Raw genomic sequence first — 20,885 nt, 5'->3', positions numbered from 1 at the left:
TCGAAGTTGAGAAACAAATACTGTAGTTAAACATCTACTATTACTTTGTACTTCTGACACGATAAATAATAATAATAATAATAATAATAATAATAATAATAATAATAATAATAATAATAATAATAATAATAATAATAATAATAATAATAATAATAATCTACTTTTGTACCGCGTACATGGAATAAGTCTCCAGCAAACTTGAGAGTGGTATCATATACCATTTCAGATATTGTTACATTACTTCCTTCTCTAACAGAGCAGCATATACTAAGTAGGATTTTAGTATTTGGCTCCATTTACTAGGTGAATTTGCCCGGGTAGCTGTCTCGAGTGTCTGATTCTATAGAATCACCACTTCAAGCAATACAGTTGAGGATGTATGTACGTTGATCACATAACACTCCAGTATGTGCAGGCCATCTGGCTGAACAGCAGTCATCTTTGCAAACCAAAGCAAGAAATAGGCAGTACATGGAATGTTTTTATTAAAATCCTTCTTTCAGTTGCTATAGCTTTTTGAGGGATACCGTGGCGTGAATTTCTATTTCCAGTAGAGTTCTTGAACTTGCTATAAAACCGATGACACCGAGATAGTGCACTTGAACCCCCTTGTTGGTACGCACCTCATCCGGGATGAAACCTCCTATCACGAGAACAGGAGAACAATGGGTAACCCACTGCTCTCCGGATAAAGGCACGCATTTCATAGGTTTAAATCCCCTAAACAAGGATCAAGGAGAACGCAGGAAGTTTTGGTACCACTATGGAAATCTGTATCGTGATACTCTGAAGTTTCATGGTGTTTTCTGCTAAACAGCGGTGTGTTTACCCAGTCTATAGTATAGCTTTATAACGGATAAGATGCTCTTAAGATAAAACAAACTAAAGTTCATCTACTCTATTTATTATTATTATTATTATTATTATTATTAGTATTATTATTATTATTATTATTATTATTATTATTATTATTATTATTATTATTATTATTATTATTATTATTATTATTCATCGTTAGGGCCACTAAGGAATGCGAGATCGCAACTGTTTGTCTTCTTGCGGGCCCACCAAGTTCTCACCCCTTCGGAGTATGCTTTCTTCCATGCATCAGAATGGACATGCTTCAGTCTAGTTGGGACTACTTCTTGGTGAACATGTCTAAGTTTGTGTTTGAATGGTGCTCGGAGTTGAATGTCTGTTTTGGTGATTCCATACTTTAAAGGATCCTTATCGATCTCCACCAACGAAGGAGGAATCCTTTTGAGACTTCTGAAGTAGGATAATAAACGTTTGGAGATTCTATCAGTTTTGCAATCTGAAGAGGCGAGAGTAAAAAGTTATCCTTCTTCTCCGAATTACGCTTGATATCTCTTCGGTGTGGGTGTATATATATCTAAGTTGCTGCGAAGTCTGTAAACACCATCTTTAAGGCTGGGAGCAAGAACTTTTCGGATAATCCTTCTTTCCTTAATTGCCAGTTTTTCAAGCAGACTGTGTTTTCGAAGTGTTAACCATTCTGCTGCATGTAATGCTTCAGCACTAATTACAGTTTTGTAACATCTAATGTTTTCATTTCGAGAGGTAGACTTTGTGTTGTATATGTTTTGAGTGAGTCTGAATGCTGTTTCAAACTTGACACGTTATTATTATTATTATTATTATTATTATTATTATTATTATTATTATTATTATTATTATTATTATTATTATTATTATTATTATTATTATTATTTCAAATGTGCCACCTGAGGACCACGATGTTCAATTTTTCCACTTGGAATATTATTAGCTTCACGTTCCACAAGCTACTTGTACGGTTTTCAGAAACGCCGAAGTGCCGGAATTTAGTCCCGCAGGAGTTCTTTTACGTGCCAGTAAATCTACTGACACGAGGCTGATGTATTTGAGCACCTTCAAATTTAACCGGACTGAGCCAGGATTGAACCTGCCAAGTTGGGGTCTGAAGGTCAGAGCCTCGACCGTCTTAGCCACTCAGCCCGGCTTTTCCGCTTAGAGAGGGACTTGATGTTTGCCAAGTACTCGTGCATTCTCTGTTTCTCCCTTTTTACCTATTTCTTACGAGGTTTTCAGTCCTGAAACCTCTTTTCTTTTGTTATCTTTCTGAGAAATGCTCGGTTTCTTATGTCATTTTCAGTTACTCCCAGTTCCTGTATGTCTTACTTCACTTATGTCAGCCATGGTGTCCCTTTCCTGTTCTTCTAGCAGTTGAGAAGCATAGTTGGGTTCATCCTAGTTGGGTTCGTCCTCGTGACATATCCGTAGAAAGTCGGGCGCCTCTTCCTGGCTACGTCTGTGACATAGCTCCTGGTTTGGTCGCCGTTTGTACTCGCCATCCACTTTGATCGGTCCTAGTATCTCTCTCAAGAGCTTTCTCTCCTGGACCTCCAGTTTGTCCGACCATCCTTTCCTGTTCAGTATCAAGCATTCTGTGGCGTATAGAGCTTCTTGGCGGATAACTGTCTCGTAGTGCCTCAATTTGGTGTTACGAGAAATACATTTCTTGTTATAAATGTTCTTTGCCAGTCGATATGCTAGCTCTAGTTTTTATAATCCGGGTTGCTTCTGACACCTTGGGTTCCAACCATTCTCCCAGGTACTCGAACCTGTTGACCTTCTCAATCTGACCCTGCTAAAACTGTAGTTCGCTGGGTGATTATTATTATTATTATTATTATTATTATTATTATTATTATTATTATTATTATTATTATTATTATTATTATTATTATTATTATTATTATTATTATTATTATTATTATTATTAGATCCCGGATGTTAAGCAAAATGTATGTCTTCTTTTACCGGGTTGCCATATGAAAAAGTTACGCAAATAAAAGCAAGTTTCGGCAAATTTGAGGACGAAAGTACAAAAATGTTTTATTTGCCTACTTGGAGCCGATAGACAAACAGTGAAACACATCATTCAAGGTTGTCTCATAACAGCATATGGAGGAGACATCAAGAATTTTACCTCTGTGTCTTCAACTACATGCTGACATTAGATTTTAGATTTTGACCAACTTTGTTTTTTTTTCCTTTCTTTCTTCTTCTTTTTTTTTTTTTTTTTTTTTGAGGCAAAGTGTTGTGTGGAATGACCTACCGGGAAACTATTTTTGACTACGGGGAGGTTGCACGACATCTAGTTCGATATTATTTTTTATTATTAGAATTCAGAATATGCCGTTTCAATTTATACTCTCCTACATACTGTAATTTTGCCTACGGTATGCATATTAGCCACTTCCGAGCTCTAGTGAATTTAACGAGTGGGCTGTTTGGCTGTCATAAAATCCCTAGAGTGCCATACGTTTCTCTTTCGTCTCACAGCGGCACCCTACAAAGCCAAGACTGCTGGGTGGAATTCTCCGTCAAACTAACTGAACAGACAGACATACGAAAGTAAACTGCTTATTGGTTTGAATCTCGTAATGATGGATACCGCTGGGTAGTATTTATGTATCAATTTCCTTTCCCTTGCCCAGAAAACTTTCCCTTAAATGTCTCCAAAAGTTAAAAATGTCATTTTCTGTGAACTATACAACTCACAAGTGGAGGAAGACTTACTGCTCTTATCATATACAGTGAACATGCCCAAGTACCGGGCGAGTTGGCCGTGTGGTTAGAAGCGAGCAGCTGTGAGCTTGCATTCGGGAGATAGTGGGTTCGAATCCCACTGTCGGCAGCCCTAAAGATGGTTTAGCGTGGTTTCCCATTTTCACACCAGGCCGCTTCCTTCCAACTCCTGGGCCTTTCCTATCCCACCGTCGCCATAAGACATATCTGTGTCGGTGCAACGTAAAGCCCCTAGCAAAAAAAACTGAGGCACATTTATCAAATTTTGAAAGGCAATCTCTCAGTAGACGTAATTCCATGTATATTAGTTTGTAGTCGGCGTAAAGCGATATTTTTTCTGTAAATAAATGTGTTCTGTCTGATAGGAGGCAGATTTTAAGTTCCGTGAACTTGATTTAACGTGTTGTTGTGGTAATGTGTAATGATGTATATTAATATATTTCCTATTTGAAAACTTGTGATAATTCGGCACTGGACTTTGAAAAATTAATTTTAATAATGTATAATGTGTGATAATATAGTTAATCTTATTAGTATATCCAATAAATTATTCTCAATTTATTCATTCTGCACCAATATGTGTTTTCTAAAAGAACACGAATAGCTCACAAGTTCTTTTAAATAATTGAATTGATGGTTTCTTAAAAGAAGTATCAGTGAACTTAGGAATAATTTGTGTTTTGTGACATTTTAGTGACTATTCTGCGTGTTCTGTATGCCATTTTGCCTGCCTATTTTAACAATCCTAAGTGCTTAAACATTCAGGCTCTAGTTATAACGAATTGGTAAGTTTTAGAGTGTTGCTGTGAGGACGGATGGACAACGAATAATTCTGGATTTCTTAAATGTCTTAATATGCAATGTACTTACATGAAACTGAATGGTACGTTATTGATCTGCAGTATACACTGTAATATTGTGTGACAATTTACACCCAAAATACATATTTATTTTTCATTGTACACATTATTCGCTACCAATTTCGCCCCGTATATCAAAATTATACCGTGTAGTAGAGCAAATGGGCGTCCCTTTTTCTACAATAATAAGTATAATTAATTTATATACTAACTTATTAATAAATGTCTTTCACAGAAAACATTGTATTTTCTGGGATTTTTAACGCATGAAGGAGACAAACTTCAAAGTAACTATACTTTTCGTATAGTCTTTTCCACATTACCTCAGAAGAGGAATTCGACTTATTGAATCGTGACGTGAAGAAACTTCTCGCCTAAGTGAGTGTCAGAAATCGCTTGCTTTTCGTAGCAACAGATTACTGGTAAATGTCAGAAGTGATCATGAAGGTTGAAAAGAGAGGGAGAGAGTGCAACCCCTTTTGGCTTCAGCGAACATTGTTGAAGGAACTGTGAGCCGGATGGAAGCTGTTTGAAGTGAAGGAGGAAGTGCTGTCGGTCCTCAGGAGAGGAATTCCACTTATTACGACCCTTTCGCGTGACAAAAATCCAACAGATAACATATCTTCTAATGTTTACGTATTCAGTATCTGTTGAGGCTATTTCTAGAAAGAATATGTGGTGATTGTGAGCTAAGTAGTATTTACTGTAGAAAGTCTTTATTTAGTGTGACTCTCCTTTTGATATCAAATTTATAGAGATGAATGTGGCGTAGGAGCACGTACATGTGAGAGAAAAATCCATTCAACATGACATGTCATAATTTCCGAAGGTGTATTTTCTACACAACAGACGAGCTCTTAACACATAGGTATAATCTGAGAAAAATGAAATGGAAAATACACAAATTATTAGGGCTCTTCGTACGGATTTGCTGTCTACTAAATTTCGGAATTCGAACTCAGCAAGATTGCCCCACATTCTGACCAACAGACAATCCAACAAACCAACAATCTGGCCACGAATTCCTGGTCACTATCTCAAGAGTGCTGGAAAAATGAAACGCTGTTGCCCAGAAATATGCTTTATCCATTTCACAGCCTGAGCTACCAAGTGATGATAAAATGTGTTATCCATGCACACACACTCAAATTATTTTTTTGCTAGTGGCTTTACATCGCACCGACACAGATAGGTCTTATAACGACGATGGGATAGGAAAGGCCTAGGAGTTGGAAAAAAGCTGCCGTGGCCTTAATTAAGGTACAGCCCCAGCATTTGCCTGGTGTGAAAATGGGAAACGACGGAAAACCTTCTTCAGGGCTGCCGACAGTGGGATTCGAACCCGCTATCTTCCGGATGCAAGCTCACAGCCGCGCTCCACTAACCGCACGGCCAACTTTCCCGGTACACTCAAAAGAAGACCGAGCTCGATAGCTGAAGTCGCTTAGGTGAGGCCAGTATCCAGTATTCGGGAGATAGTGGATTCGAACCCCACTGTCGGTAGCCCTGAAGATGTTTTACCGTGGTTTCCCATTTTAACACCAGTCAAATACTGGGGATGTGGCCTTTTAACCCCACGGTCGCTTCCTTCCCACTTCTAGCCCTTTCCTGTCACTTCGTCGCCCTAAGACCCATCTGTCTCAGTGCGACGTAAAGCAACTTGTAAAAACAACCTCAAAAGAAGACCTAACTGATTCAAAATTGTAAGAGCATACATGGAAAAATTCTGCTTGATAAATGAAAGTATAATGATATAAATGAAGTTATAAATAATAAAATAGTAAGTTGGTGATGACCGAGCTCGATAGCTGCAGTCGCTTAAGTGCGGCCAGTATCCAGTATTCGGGAGATAGTAGGTTCGAACCCCACTGTCGGCAGCCCTGAAAATGGTTTTCCGTGGTTTCCCATTTTCACACCAGGCAAATGCTGGGGCTGTACCTCAATTAAGGCCACGGCCGCTTCCTTCCCATTCCTAGCCCTTCCCTGTCCCATTGTCGCCATAAGACCTATTTGTGTCGGTGCGACGTAAAGCAACTAGCCAAAAGTTGGTGATGACGGTTGAAGACACCAGTCAGCAACCGACGGGGAAAGCTAGAAAATACTGTATGTAGGTTCTTTCATAAGTCGTGGTAACTGCGTCATATAGTCCGAATAGGCCTTACCGTTTAATAAAATATGACCATGTAAAATTAGAGTGGTCGTGATTCCATGTTCGTCGGAACTATCATACTTTGTCTCTCCTCCGCCGAGTTCTTACTACATCAGCTCCATCTTACCTTGTATCACGTTTCCATTACTTTTCGAACGTTCATGACAGAGATACAAGGGCTCAAACATCAAATCTGCTCGTCGTTCCTCACCATCCATCTGCCATTTATAACAACTCACTTTCTTTTTCTGCCGCACGAGGAAGGAACCGTTTTCAGACGATGTCAGAGGAATACCAACCATAGTGTCATTTAAAAGAGCTTTACCAGGTACAGCAGAATGCGAATGAAGTGCGCACTTCTAGTCTTTCATTAATGGTGTTATTACAGTATTATTACTAGCTATTATTATTAATTTATTTTACAGTTTGGAACTACTGTATGTCTCACTGGGCTGAAATTTTATTTCAGTTATAACATAAGTATTTTTATTGTGTTAGAGTAACTTTACTTCCTTTAGTATTAATTACGATAGCATTAATCATGATTCTAAAGTACAGTAATTGGTTTGGTGTAACAGAAGGCATAATAGCCTTAACTACGCCAATAAAGACACTTATCAATTTATCTATAGTAGTATGGTAAGAGCGGTAGATGTACTATGTTGGAAATCCTGAGGCACACGCTGTCGAACGCTACCAAATGATTGCGTCTGTGGGTAGGTGACCAGGTGCTTCGCTATAGGTTAACAACCGGCGCAACAAAGGACTACTTAGAAGTGAGCAGAATTGGAAGAGGAGGCAGCGGAGTTGTCAGTGTTCTTTCTGCAGTGCAGTGTTTGTTTGTTTGTTTGTTTCACGTTTCCTGCTCATTTCATATTTATTTTATGGTTTGATCAATTGAGTCTCTCAGACCCCAAATCACTTATAATAAGCCTCCAAATACTATATGTAATGACAATACGATAGACTAAATCATCTACTAGAAGACCCGAGCTGCTCCGCAGCATTCGTTTTAAACAGGTCAGATAATAATATAATTTCGTGTGGCTATTTCTAGCCGAGTGCAGCCCTTGTAAGGCAGACCCTCCGATGAGGGTGGGCGGCATCAGCCATGTGTACGTAACTGCGTGTTATTGTGGTGGAGGATAGTGTTATGTGTGGTGTGTGAGTTGCAGGGATGTTAGGGACAGCACAAACACCCAGCCCCCAGGCCACTGGAATTAACCAATGCAGGTTAAAATCCCAGAGCCGGCCGGGAATCGAACCCGGGACCCTCTGAACCGAAGGCCAGTACGCTGACCATTCAGCCAACGAGTCGGACAAACAGGTCAGATAACTCGCCCTGATATACCTGTCGTAGTCATATTATTTTGCCTGCCCTTGTCAATAGTTTTATGAACATTTAATAATAACAAGTCATCATGCCATCTTTTTACTAAAAATGTATCCATATAATCGCTTTTTATCCTGCAGTTCTTGATGTAAAACTTGGTATTCTGTCGTATAAGGCAATGGTACTTTTAATCGCAGTTATTCTATACAGAACGGTTGTTTTGTGAGCTCGTAGGTTAGTTTCAAAGGAGCAGAGAACTTTTCTAAGATACATGGCCTTCACTCTTTCTAGTGTTGATAGCTAATATCTAAGGCGTCAAAATTGGATCTCTTTGTACGTAGACTTTTTTCTCTTAGCAGCATGTAAGTTATTATGAACGCTCTGCCATCTTCTGAATATATTTAGAAGCTGGGAAAGGTAAGAGAATCAAAGAATATCTAGCAGGGAATAGTATTCTTCCGTGATCAGAGGAAGTGTATACTCTCTGGCTTAACAGGTAGTAATCAAACATGGCTGCATGCAATGACATTACTAAGGATGAAGATCACATCACATGTGACAGACTAATGAAAGTTAAGTGTTAGTCCCTTAGCAACCTGCTAAGTACAGGATGTATTGCGGGTTAGTATAAGCCTTCGCTTGCAATTACTGGGGTGATTATTTAACGAATTGACGTTATGATTACTCAAATTTGAATAAACTAAGAGACCTATCAATGTCTCATAATTCACCGGCAGGTAATTCTGGAGAGAATAAAACAAAAATGAAGCAAATCGGTCCAGTAGAACTTCTTCTTCTTCAAGTGCCATATCCGGTTGCCCAGACGTCGGCGATTACTCTGAAGAAAGTTTTTCTGTCTTCTGCTAGTCGGAAGAGTCTCTCAGTTGTCTCAATACCGGTCCACTGCTTGATTTTGTGTAACCATGTTATCTCTGGTCTACCAACTCGCCGTTTGCCCTCTATTTTACCTTGGAGAATGAGTTTTATGAGGCCATATTTGTTTCCTCTTAATATGTGGCCTAGATAAGCTGTTTTGCGAACTTTTATAGTTGTTATTAGTTCTTGCTTTGTCCTAGCTCTCCTTAGGACTTCATGTTTGTTATCATATCTGTCCAAGGTATTCTAAGCATTCTTCCGTGCAACCACATTTCAAAGGCGGCAAGTCGTTTGATACTTGCGCCTTTTAAGGTCCATGTTTCTGCTCCATATAACAGTACTGACCAGATGTAGCACTTCATTAATCTCTGTCTCAGCTTCAGATTTACATGATTATTACAGAACAAAGAGTTCATCCTGCGAAATGCAGCTCTAGCGTTCTCAATTCTGCATCTGATTTCCTTATCTGGATCCATACTCTCTGTTCTTATGCTGCCGAGGTACTTGAACTGGAACGGACGGATTTGCCAAATCTGTTTTAGTAAACTCTTTAAATATAGAGATTAAAGGGCTCCAAATGGTACCGCAACTCAGCGCGGCACCCCACACGGAGTTGACAAAAAACTGTCACCCAGCATTCTCAGGATTTCAGGCTTGAGTCAGAGAACATTTCCGCCCAGTCAACTGAAGCTGTCATTGGCATAGCACAAGGCAAGGATCATGAACACTGAACTGGATGGTTACGTTTTTGAGAAGCACAGTAATATCAGCGTCCAACACTGCCAGTGCGTGTCCGGCGTGCTTCAAATCCAAGTTGGATATAATTAAAGTGGAACAGCAGTCATACTTAAAAATTGCAGTTCTGAGTGATTAAAATTTCGTTCAGGGTCACATGGAGCTAGGAGAAGCTGTGGTTGATAAGGCGTTCTTTCGTACTCGATTCTACAAAGACTCATCCTAGAGAAATTAAGCCCAGAGGCTTTAAATGGAAACAACTAGATCACAAAGACCTTTTTCAGTTTTGCCCAGGCACCTTTGAACTATGATTTCTTTTGCAGCAATTTCTCCACAGGGCACTAGTTAATTAATATTCGTTGAATATATTAAGAATCGCAAGACGTGGGAAAACAGGCATGTTAGTAGAAAATAAATATGCACTGATATTCCACACAGTAGACAAGTTCGTTGATGAAAATGAACAAAACGCGAAATGTATTTTTCCATGCCACGGTGGTAGAAATTAGGGCCTTCCTACGACACCACTCTCGAAACACAGATTATGGACTACTGAAGTTTGTCTGCTGCACTACAATGGTCGTCTTTACGTTGCTTGAGGGACAGTTTCTTTCTTGCAGGGATAGAACAGGAAGGATTGAAGTATTAGGCGCATAGTTCTGTCTTTTAGAGTAATTGTACTTCTTTCTTTCTCATCACCTAAAGGAACATCTCCTTGGGAAGAAGTTCGTAATTGACGACTACATTTCTACCTAAAGTAGTTTCAATATTGCTTGCCCTTTCCTTCTCCACAGTGGAAATGTAAAATACTACCGAAGATACCCATATACTTATCTCTCTCTTGGTATGTCAATTTCATTCACGATTAGGATAGCATACCAGAAATTTCGTTCCTCTAAGGCAGGGCCTCTCAGGGTGTATGCACCTGGTGCATGCAGCGTGCATGATGCAAAAGATGACTTCGCTTGGCTGACCAGAGTGCAGACTCCCACTCCTCGATTTGAAGCAATAGCGCTGTCTCTCTCTTTCCCCACGCCTGTCTCGCTCGCTCCCCCTATCTCCCTCTTCCTCACTTACTCCGTAGCGCTCCACATCCGAGCCGAGTTGAGCCGAGTTGATCCGAGCTTAGCCGAGTAGCCCAGAGATGAAGCGTTGGTCCTAGCCGAGCGGGACCGATGCACTGTGCACAGGAACTCTGCGCCGCTGTTTGCACTCGTGAGATTTTGGGCGTATGAGAGGCCCTGCTCTAAGGTAATTATAAATTAATTTCACCGATTGCGAATATTGGATTATTCAACCTCTTGGGATCTTATCAACCCCAGTGTGGCGGCGGTCTCTTCATTTGGACTGCCACACCTCTCCAAGACGAGAGCAAGTAGTGCACCCTTCAGACACCATTGCAAGGCTCTTTTGTAGGATGGTACAATTACGGCGACCATATCGGAGGAACTGAATTATCGTTCCCTTCCGGAACTTAATTGATCTGAAAGTTAAAGGGAGCTGTTTGTGCAAATGGAGGTACTGTACAACAGAAATCAGTTCATGAACATTATTAGTTATATCTAAAACGTCTATACATTTAAGAATTGAATCCAAATTATTATGAAACGGTTCATCGGATCATTAGCCTACAGACAAATTCTAAACTTAGTTTGTAGCGTACTTCATATGCAAGAAAGTAATTATGGACGGAAGTCCGGAATTGCATCAACTCATGGAATTTTGTCACTTTTGTCAGAAGTTGATTGAATATCTACGAGTTTGGGCTGATATTACACTAATAAGTTGAGGAAAAGAGGCTAATTATGACTTCAAACATTTTCCAACCGAAAATAATAGATATATTAAAAGATTTTACTAAAAGTAGCTTTGGTAAATCCATCCGTCCGTTCTATTGGACCGATCTACTTCATTCTTATTTTATTTTCACCGGAATAACCTGCCGGTGAAACATGAGACATTGATAGGTCTCAAAGTTCAGCCAACTTTGAGTAATCGCTAAATCAAATCATTAAATGATCACTCCAGTAATTGTAGGTGAAGGCTCGCCCTAACCCGCAATACATTCTGTACTTAGCAGGTTGCTAAGTGTCTAACACTTTCATTAATATTCTGTCCGGCTCCACGGCTAAATTTTTAGCGTGCTGGCCTTTGGTCACAGGGGTCCCGGATTCGACTCCGGGCAGAGTCGGGAATGTTAACCATAATTGGTTAATTTCCCCGGCACGGGGGCTGGGTGTGTGTGTCCTCTTCATCATCATTTCATCCTCATCATGACGTGCAGGTCGCCTAGGGGTGTTAAATGAAAAGACCTGCATCTGGCGAGCCGAACTTGTCCTCGGACACTCCCGGCACAAAAACCCATACGCCATTTAATTTTTTTCATTGATATTCTGATACAGCCTATGTGATTTTCATCCTTAGTAATGTGATTGCATGCAGCCATGTTTGATTACTACCTGTCAAACCACAGAGTATACACTTCCTTTGATCACGGAAGAATACTATTCCGTGCTAGATACTCTTTGATTCTCTAACCATCCAAATATACCTAACAGGTGGACGAGTGTTCCTAATAACGTACATGCTGCCAAGAGAAACAAGCCTACGTACAAACACACACCATCATACGCCTTAGACAATATCTGGGAACACCTATCGAAGGATAACCTAGCTACACTATAAAGAGTGAAGGCCATGCATCTTAAAAATGTTCTTTGCCTGACAAAAACCGCCCCTGAGAGACTAACTAACCTATGGATACAAACGACAACCGTTCTATATAGAAGAACTGCGATTAAAAATACCATTGCCTTCTACGACACAATACCAAGTTTTACATCAAGAACTGAAGGATAAAAAATCACATATATGGATAGATACGGCATGATGACGTTAGAATGGATGAATTAATGATTACGAGCTGCTGAATACCATAACGCGCTTTTTATTTAATATTCATAAAATCATTGAAGAGGGCAGGTAACACATTACGACTACGGCAGGCTTATCGGTGAAGAAGTGTGAGGTTGGGGTTTTCGATTGGGTTCTAATTTCTTAAATAACCTCGTCTGATAAACAGGTTTTGGGTATAAGAACTCAGACTGTGATATGGAAGTAGAATTATTTCGGTAATATGATAAAGATGTGTAGATGGGAGGTGTTGGTTAGGGTGGAATTGACGTGTTAGAGGAGGAAGTTACAGTTCCACAATTTGGATTTGGTAACGAAAGATTATGACGAGGTACGGGAGAAAATTTGGCGTTTGAAAGTAGAAAGTTGTCGACAAAATTGGCCATCGTGCATTTTCAGCAAGGATACAAAACTTCGTAAATACGAAGGCAATCCTGAACTTGTTTCCCTATTAAAAAAAGACAACACATGACAAACTTTTTCGGCACCCGATACAGCAATGTTGGAGCCATGTTTCAATATAATCACAACCTGAATTGAGACACTTGTCATAATCGTTGGATCAAATTTTCTATGCCGGTGTCGTAGCAGTCTGCCGTCTGGGAATGTAACCTGCGTGTGGCATTTTTCTTCAGCTCATCGAGCGCGTGGAAATGCTCACAGGAGGACAGAAATTCCTTGAGTTGCAGGAAAAGATGAAAATCACTGGAAGCAAGATCAGAATTGTACGATGGATGATCAGCGGAACTTCTGCAGTACAGTTGCTGAGAGCCGAGCCGCATGTAGCTTAGCATTGACGTGGATCAGCACAATACCTGCAGTGAGCAATCCAACCCTCTTCTTCTAAATAGCCCATCGCAATTTCCGTAGAAACTTTATAACAGACCGAACCTTATACGTGGCAGGAGAGAGAATACGAGCCGCCATTTCGGACCACTGCTGCTACGCTACTGACACCGGGCGGGACTTGTCTGTCCAGTATATGATTGTTACATCATAGATCTGTCGCACATGCTCATATTGCCCCAGCTAGATACGTTTTCTGTATAAGAAGAGAAGTAGGGAGACTTAATTTATGTATACGTATAATACGGTTACTCTCCTACCATGTAAGGACCTTTGGACCTCTGTAGCTATTGAAAATGCCGGTCATATGTTCCATTACATATATTAGTAACCTTTGCTGAAATACTGTATGTTTTTTGTCTCTCTGTTACAGTTTCCCCGATGATCTGGGTGCCGAACCAGCTGGTTGGTGCGCCAGCGGGTACTGACGTCACCATCGACTGCCACACAGAAGCCTATCCTCGGGCCATCAGCTACTGGGTGTACGACAATGTGATGTTGCTGCCTACAAAGAAATACAACACGGAAATATCAGAGAATAGCTACAGGGCGCATATGAAACTCACGATAAGGAATCTTAGAGACAAGGACTTCGGAAACTACCGCTGCATCTCAAAAAATTCACTCGGGGAAACTGAAGGTTCCATCCGACTATACGGTAAGTACTTGAAATTTCATCCCATTTTAACAAGTTAGGGTACACATCTGTGAAGACCATGTCTGTCTGTCTGTCAGGTCATCAGCCCAGAGGCTGGTTGGATCCCCAAATAGCACCACCAAAGGCTATACAGTTATAGGGAAACTGCAAAAACTAATGGCAGAGCCCAAATGAGGCGTATCACTGTATTTGCCATCATAATTTCAACAGATAAACGTATTCTAGGTGGACAAAAATGATAATCTGCAATTAATGAACATTGTCAATTTTTGTTCGATTTTTAGTTATTGTTTGAGCCTCATTGTTATTTTTTATGAAAGTTTAATTCTTGCGATGAATTTTAAGACTGCAAATTTACTTCAGGTTGTCGGAGGTTTAAACTCAGAAACTACTCATGTGACATGAGTGGTATTCTTACACCTTGTACCCACAGTATGTATCTACAAATTCAATCAGGAAATTCGGTAAAATAGTTTTTGTGGGGAAAGATCAAACACTGTTATTCAAATTTTCATAAATTTTGTCGCCTTGTATTGCCTATTTTTTCATAAATAAAGAGATTAATTCATGATAATAGTCTATTTTTAAGACGATTGCACACCAAAGCTGTGAGAAAAATTTCATTGGTCTATCATTAACGGTTACAGAGATAGTAAAATAAATATTTCTAAAGATCCAATTTTACAGGAGAGCACTTCAGAGTAAAAAACATACGATTAAAGCGAAAATATAAATTTATGACCAACCTCTACAGTTCCTATGCACTCCAGCTCCATATTCCTCATTACTGAGGACACTCTTATCATCCTGATGCATTTTTCTATTCCTGCTCTTTGTTCTGGCCGCTTTAGAGCTTTCAAACACTGCCTTATCAGCCTCACTTATCCTACGACGATCAATTTCAGTTAATACTGAGGCCATATTTTCCCCTAAGGACATTCCTAAGAACTCTAAAACTTTACACCTGGATGCAGCACCTTCATTGAAGCAGATAACTGCATCTAAAATACCAAATTTTAGTGTAGTAAGGCCTACAAGTATCCCTTTTGGCACACATTCCCAAATACAGTGATGCAAAATCTCATTAGAGTTTTGTGTTTGTCTATGTAACGATTTTTACAATAGTTTTTTGTCACTTAAGTCTCGATAAACTGGTTTTATGAATTCAATAACAGCAGCCACGGACGCCCTAAGAGAAATTCGGTTTACTCTGCCATTTAGCAGACCTACAGTAAAACGGAATGTTTATGAGAATAACCTCTACCCTCATCCCTTGCGTTTTGCTACCCACACGAGGGGTTTGACTTTTAAAGGGGGCGTGGCGAGTTAGTGCAGAACCAAAGTAGAGCCGTGGTCATCCCGCCTCTGCATCCACTGCACTGACAAGGAAGTTATCTTGGGAATGAGGAAAATATCTTCTCAGTGTTCAAGTCGAAATAGAGAAACCGTCTGGGGAATGCAGACAGGGAGATTTGAAGTCATCTGATTTCCACGTCCGTTGTATTTGCTATATTGATATTCAGTGCACTGGCTTTGGACTCTATAGGATGAATGTCAAAGTTGATACCAGTTGATAACAGTTAGTTTCGTCATAAGGATGGAAAGTGAGGTTTTACGTATCACTTGAATAGGATGTATCAAAACGCGTACTTCATACACATTCTCCCATGTAACGTACAATACTTAACTTCGTAACATGTTGAATGTTTATTTTTTTCACCTGAACACAAGTCCGGCTCCATAGATAAATGGTTAGTGTGGTGGCCTTTGGTCACAGGGGTCCCGCGTTCGATTCCCGACAAGGTCGGGAATTTTAACCATCATTGGTTAATTCCTCTAGCACGATGGCTGGATGTAGGCCTATGTGTCGTCTTCATCATCATTTCAGGCTCCGCAGGTTGCCTACGGGAGTCAGGTGGTGATGGTGGTGGTGATTATTGTTTTAAGAGGAAGTACAACTAGGCAACCATCCTCCTACGGGAGTCATACCAAACGATCTGCATCTGGCATGCAAAACTTGTCCTCGGGCACTCCCGGCACTAAAACTCATACTCCATTTCCATTTCATACCTGAACACATTATTATTATTATTATTATTATTATTATTATTATTATTATTATTATTATTATTATTATTAACAAATACATCGCAAGTGGGAAATATCCCGGTGCCAATGGTCACTTACAGTAGCGTGATAATAAAATAAAATAAAAACATAATTAACGAACAACAACAAGAGTACAACAAGCAATTCTATGGATAGAAAATATTACAATAAATGATAGAAGTTTAACATTCTAAATCCAGCATCATCATATAAATTTTCACACACAACAATTTCTATTCCTTAACACTACGGCTTACAATACTATAGGTTGAGTCAGGTCATGGCTTACCAATCAAACAGCCTGGCTGAGTGGCTCAGACAGTTGAGGCGACGGCCTTCTGACCCCAACTGCAGGTTCGATCCTGGCTCAGACCGTGGTATTTGAAGGTGCCCAAATACGTCAACCTCGTGTCGGTAGATTTACTGGTACGTAAAAATCTCCTGCGGGACTAAATTCCGGCACTTTGGCGTGTCCAACAACCGTCAAAGTAGTTAGTGGGACGTAAAGCAAATTACATTATTATTATTATTTATTATTATTATTATTATTATTATTATTATTATTATTATTATTATTATTATTATTATTATTATTATTACTAAACAGAAGACGTCATTCACGAAAGAATTTATGTAGTTCAAGAATAAGGCAACAGATGTATCGACTTGCCCACATGACGCATTGTACCCGTCTGGTTAACTTCGGAGTAACTTTTTACGTGCATTGAAAAGTGTTTCTAATTATTTATTTGCCCGAGTCAGTAGCTGGACTTCTGAGCGCAATTAGGCAGGTTTGATCCTGGCTCAGTCGAGGGGTATTTGAAGGTGATCCGATATGTCAGTCTCGTGCCAGATGGCATATAAAAGGATCCAGCGGGACAAAATTCCGACACCTTAGGATCTCTGAAGACCGTAAAATTATTTATCGGAACCGCAAAACCATTATTATTATTATTATTATTATTATTATTATTATTATTATTATTATTATTATTATTATTATTATTAAGGAAATTTCGTGGATCACAGTGGGATAAGGAGCCTGTGGTCTGAATGGCTGGACAAGGAGTTAACTACAGCAGAACTTATCACAACAAATTTTAAAATTTGATTTCTTTCCTTTTTTGAATTGATAGATAAAGAATCTAAAAGAATGACAAGCCAATAGAACAGATTATTAATGATGTCGTCAGCTCTAACAATGTGTGGGACTTAGAAGTCCGAAATCGGTTATAAAACTTGTAATAATTAGCAGGCAGTTACATAGAAAAGAGCCTTATTACTCTTGACAGACCCAGAATTTACAAGAGCACGATTTGCTCCGATCATTTGCACTACATGGGAGTTCGCACTCCAAAAATACCATAGTCCAACCTCGCAGAGGCATAAATTTCTTATGGTGCACACAAGTTCCACCTGACAACCTACCGGTGTCCTCACTTTGGAATATGTATACACAGTTGCCCGATGTGGGCTTATCTATTCTTCAACAGTTATATACTTCACTTTTCACACAGTGAACTAACACGAGAAGCAATTACCGAATAAACAGGGACAAGATTGCCCATACTACAAGGCCGCAATGTCAAAATTAAAGGGTTGTTTGCCAGCGGCCAAAATCAAAATTCAAGGAGGCGAAGCACCTGCACTCCTTCTATAAATTGTTAAAATCCTAAGTGGGCTTATGGGCCAAAAATACAGAGGCCAATCCTATACTACACCGAGGTGACTAAATGAGAAACGTTAAAGCAAATTAACTTTTAAGAAATTCAGAGATTTTGAAAACTTTAGTCACTCCATGTCACGTTGAACGGGAACCGACAGAGAGTAATCACTCTTCGTTCCCATACATTACATATTTTCCAGCAGGGAATAGAACAGTGTCCTCAGACTTGCTGAAAAAACTACATTTAAACCACTTAGAAAGTTAGATCACATAAAAGAGGTTGAAACCTTCACCTCAGACTATCCGCAGCAGCTATCACATATCTCTGAGAATTCTGCCATTACCTTGAGTCGATGGGCCATCCTCACGCAGGCCGCTCTCCTGCCCCCTTAGGACATGCCACACTCACAAATGCTGGAGCAATTAATACGACCCTAAAGCGCCCTGCATTTATAGTACTTTTAGGGGAAGCTTCCAGAACTCTTTACTGTTAGGCTGCATTCCTACACACACCACCGGTTATAACTGCCTAAAGAAGATACCGGGCGAGTCAGCCGCGCCTGACATTTCATGCTGTTAGACATCCCACCGTACGTCAGTAGGCTGATGGTCGATTTTCCTTTGCTGTATACCAAGCTACAGTCGCCTTCAATGCATTTACTGCGTCATCAATGCACGGCTTTTTAAAAAACATATATGCGACAGGTATTTACACAATACATCAAACTGTCATACGGTTATGTAAAATCTACGTGCCAATTATAGGCTTCTGATTGGTTATGACATCATATGTAAAACCGATGGCATTCTGATAGAAAACCTGTGCGAGTTTTTGAAGCGGAGCGTAGTTTTAAACCAAATAAGCTTTCTGATAAATTGGGCGTAACAGTCATTGTGATTTAGTGGACTAACCACAGACGTGTAGATGCATGTTGTGTTGGTAGGTGGGTTCGAATCCCACGAGAGATAAATATTTCTATTCACATCTTAAATGTTGAGGTTTAAATACGTGGCTATTCATGCCACATTCGACCAATAGCATGCATGTGGAATGCGTAGTGGCCTGAAACTTGTTGTAGCCTAGCAGTCCTGATTATTTCTTCGCTATGTAGGGCCTATTCAACAGATGAGTATGTTGTCATGCTCCTCATCTACGGTGAAGCAAGACAGAACGCACAGGAAACACAGCGCCTGCACCAGGAAAGATTTCCACACAGACAACAACCAAACGCAAATACGTTTAGGAGGGTGGAGCGACGTTTGCTTATAACTTCGTCACTTTCCCGAACAGGTCCTGTGAGAGAGGCACCTGTTACGTCCGGTGAAACTTCTGAGATGGTTTTGGACACTTTCCGGGAGACTCCTCACACGAGTACCCGGGCAGTAGCACAACAGGCCAACATCAGCCAGTCGTCTGTTGTAAGGATATTGCATTCCAGTTTTTTCGTCCGTATCACCTGCAACTACATTAAGAACTCCACGAACGAGATTTCGAAACTCGTGCTGATTTCTGTGCGTGGATACTGACGAAAGTGGCAAATAATCCATCGATTTTATCTCATTTTTTATTTTCGGACGAGGCACGATTTCATAATAATGGCTCTGTGAATCGTCATAATATGCACTGCTGGAGTGTTGAAAATCAGCACCGGGTAAGGCAGGCAGCATTTCAGGAACGATGGGCAGTAAATGTCTGGTGTGGTATACTGGGTGATCACCTAATTGGACCATATTTATTTAAGGATCATTTGACAGGATCCCGGTATCTACAGTTTTTTCAAGACCATTGCTGCTAGAGGATGTGCCCCTGGGTGAGCGTGTAACCATGTGATATCAACACGACGGAGTTTCCCCTCACATGACAGCAGATGTTCGCAACTACCTGAATGTAACACATCCCGGTCGATGGATAGGAAGGGGAGGACCTGTCACCTGGCCTGCTAGATCGCCTGATTTGACGCCACTGGACTTCTTCGTATGGGGCTATTTGAAGGATGTAGTGTACGCTCAGCAGCCGGAAAATTCTGAAAGCCTTCGAAACCCTATTACGGAAGCCTGTGAATCCGTAACACCTACAATGATATAAGGAGCCCGAATGGCATTTCAACGGCGTGCTGAAACGTGTATTACTGCAGAAGGCCACCTATTCGAACACTTACTGCGCTAACAGGCTGTTGCTCAATCAAGCGGATTCGTACCCCCTACCATTCTATCCTCGTCCAGCCCTGCTTATAAAATATGCACATAAGAAGCCCTAATGGAATATAACAGTGCCAAAATAAATAAATAAATAAATAAATAAATAAATATATATATATATATATATATATATATATATATATATATATGTAAATAACCCACGACGTGAAGGTATTCGGATACATTGGCTCTGTGGAAGATTCTCGAAGTATAAAATGCGAATAAAATTTACAGGCTCAAGTGGGATTCGAACCCATCTACCAAACGCAGCTGTAATAAACAGCATCGCACTTAACCTACGACACCACCGCGACTAAAGCGTGTAGCTCTCCCGAAAGCCTGCTAGATGGACTGGTACTTCTGCTTCACAAATGCACACGCGTTTTCTATCAGTATGCCATCTCCAGAAAGCCTGCTAGATGGACTGCTACTTCTGCTTCACAAATGCACACGCGTTTTCTATCAGTATGCCATCGCTTTTAGCGATTATTTCATACACTATTGAAAGCTCATAATTGGTACATACTTTTTACATAACCGTATGACAGTTTGATGCATTGTGTAAATGCCTGATGCATATGGTACATGTTTTCGCAACGTTAATGGGGCAGTGAGTGATTAAAGGCGACTGTTGCTTGGTATGTGGCAAAGGAGAATAGACCATAACGACACCGGTGTCGTTCGGTGGGATGCCTAACAGCACAACACGTCAGGCGCGGCTGACTCACCCAGTATATCCAAAAATCTGATAGGTTGATTACAGTCGAGGAGGAACCAGCTGAAGTGTTGACAACTTCGGTACATTAAAAAAATCCTACGAACCTGGTTAATAACAAAGAATATGCTTTATGAGATAATTGGAGTTTATCCCGCTAGAGGGAGCAGTTATACCGATGATAGGGTCATCTGACAGTTGAAGACCAAAGTATCTTGTAGTACACCAGTTC

The 20,885-nt window shown here is 40.2% G+C and overlaps 1 protein-coding gene across 1 annotated transcript in view; it reads left to right on the top strand.

Moving 5' to 3' along the window:
- Positions 1-20,885, top strand: part of DIP-delta (Dpr-interacting protein delta) — a 941,119-nt gene that overhangs the window by 566,313 nt on the left and 353,921 nt on the right. Inside the window, exon 5 of the mRNA XM_068229868.1 lies at positions 13,680-13,964. Coding sequence (XP_068085969.1) covers positions 13,680-13,964 — 285 coding nt within the window. The remainder of the gene's footprint in view (positions 1-13,679; positions 13,965-20,885) is intronic.

This window comes from Anabrus simplex, chromosome 1 (assembly GCF_040414725.1).
Source record: "Anabrus simplex isolate iqAnaSimp1 chromosome 1, ASM4041472v1, whole genome shotgun sequence".
Lineage (NCBI taxonomy): Eukaryota > Metazoa > Arthropoda > Insecta > Orthoptera > Tettigoniidae > Anabrus > Anabrus simplex.
The sequence above is the reverse complement of the archived record's forward strand: the minus strand, read 5'-3'. Positions and strand labels throughout refer to the sequence as shown.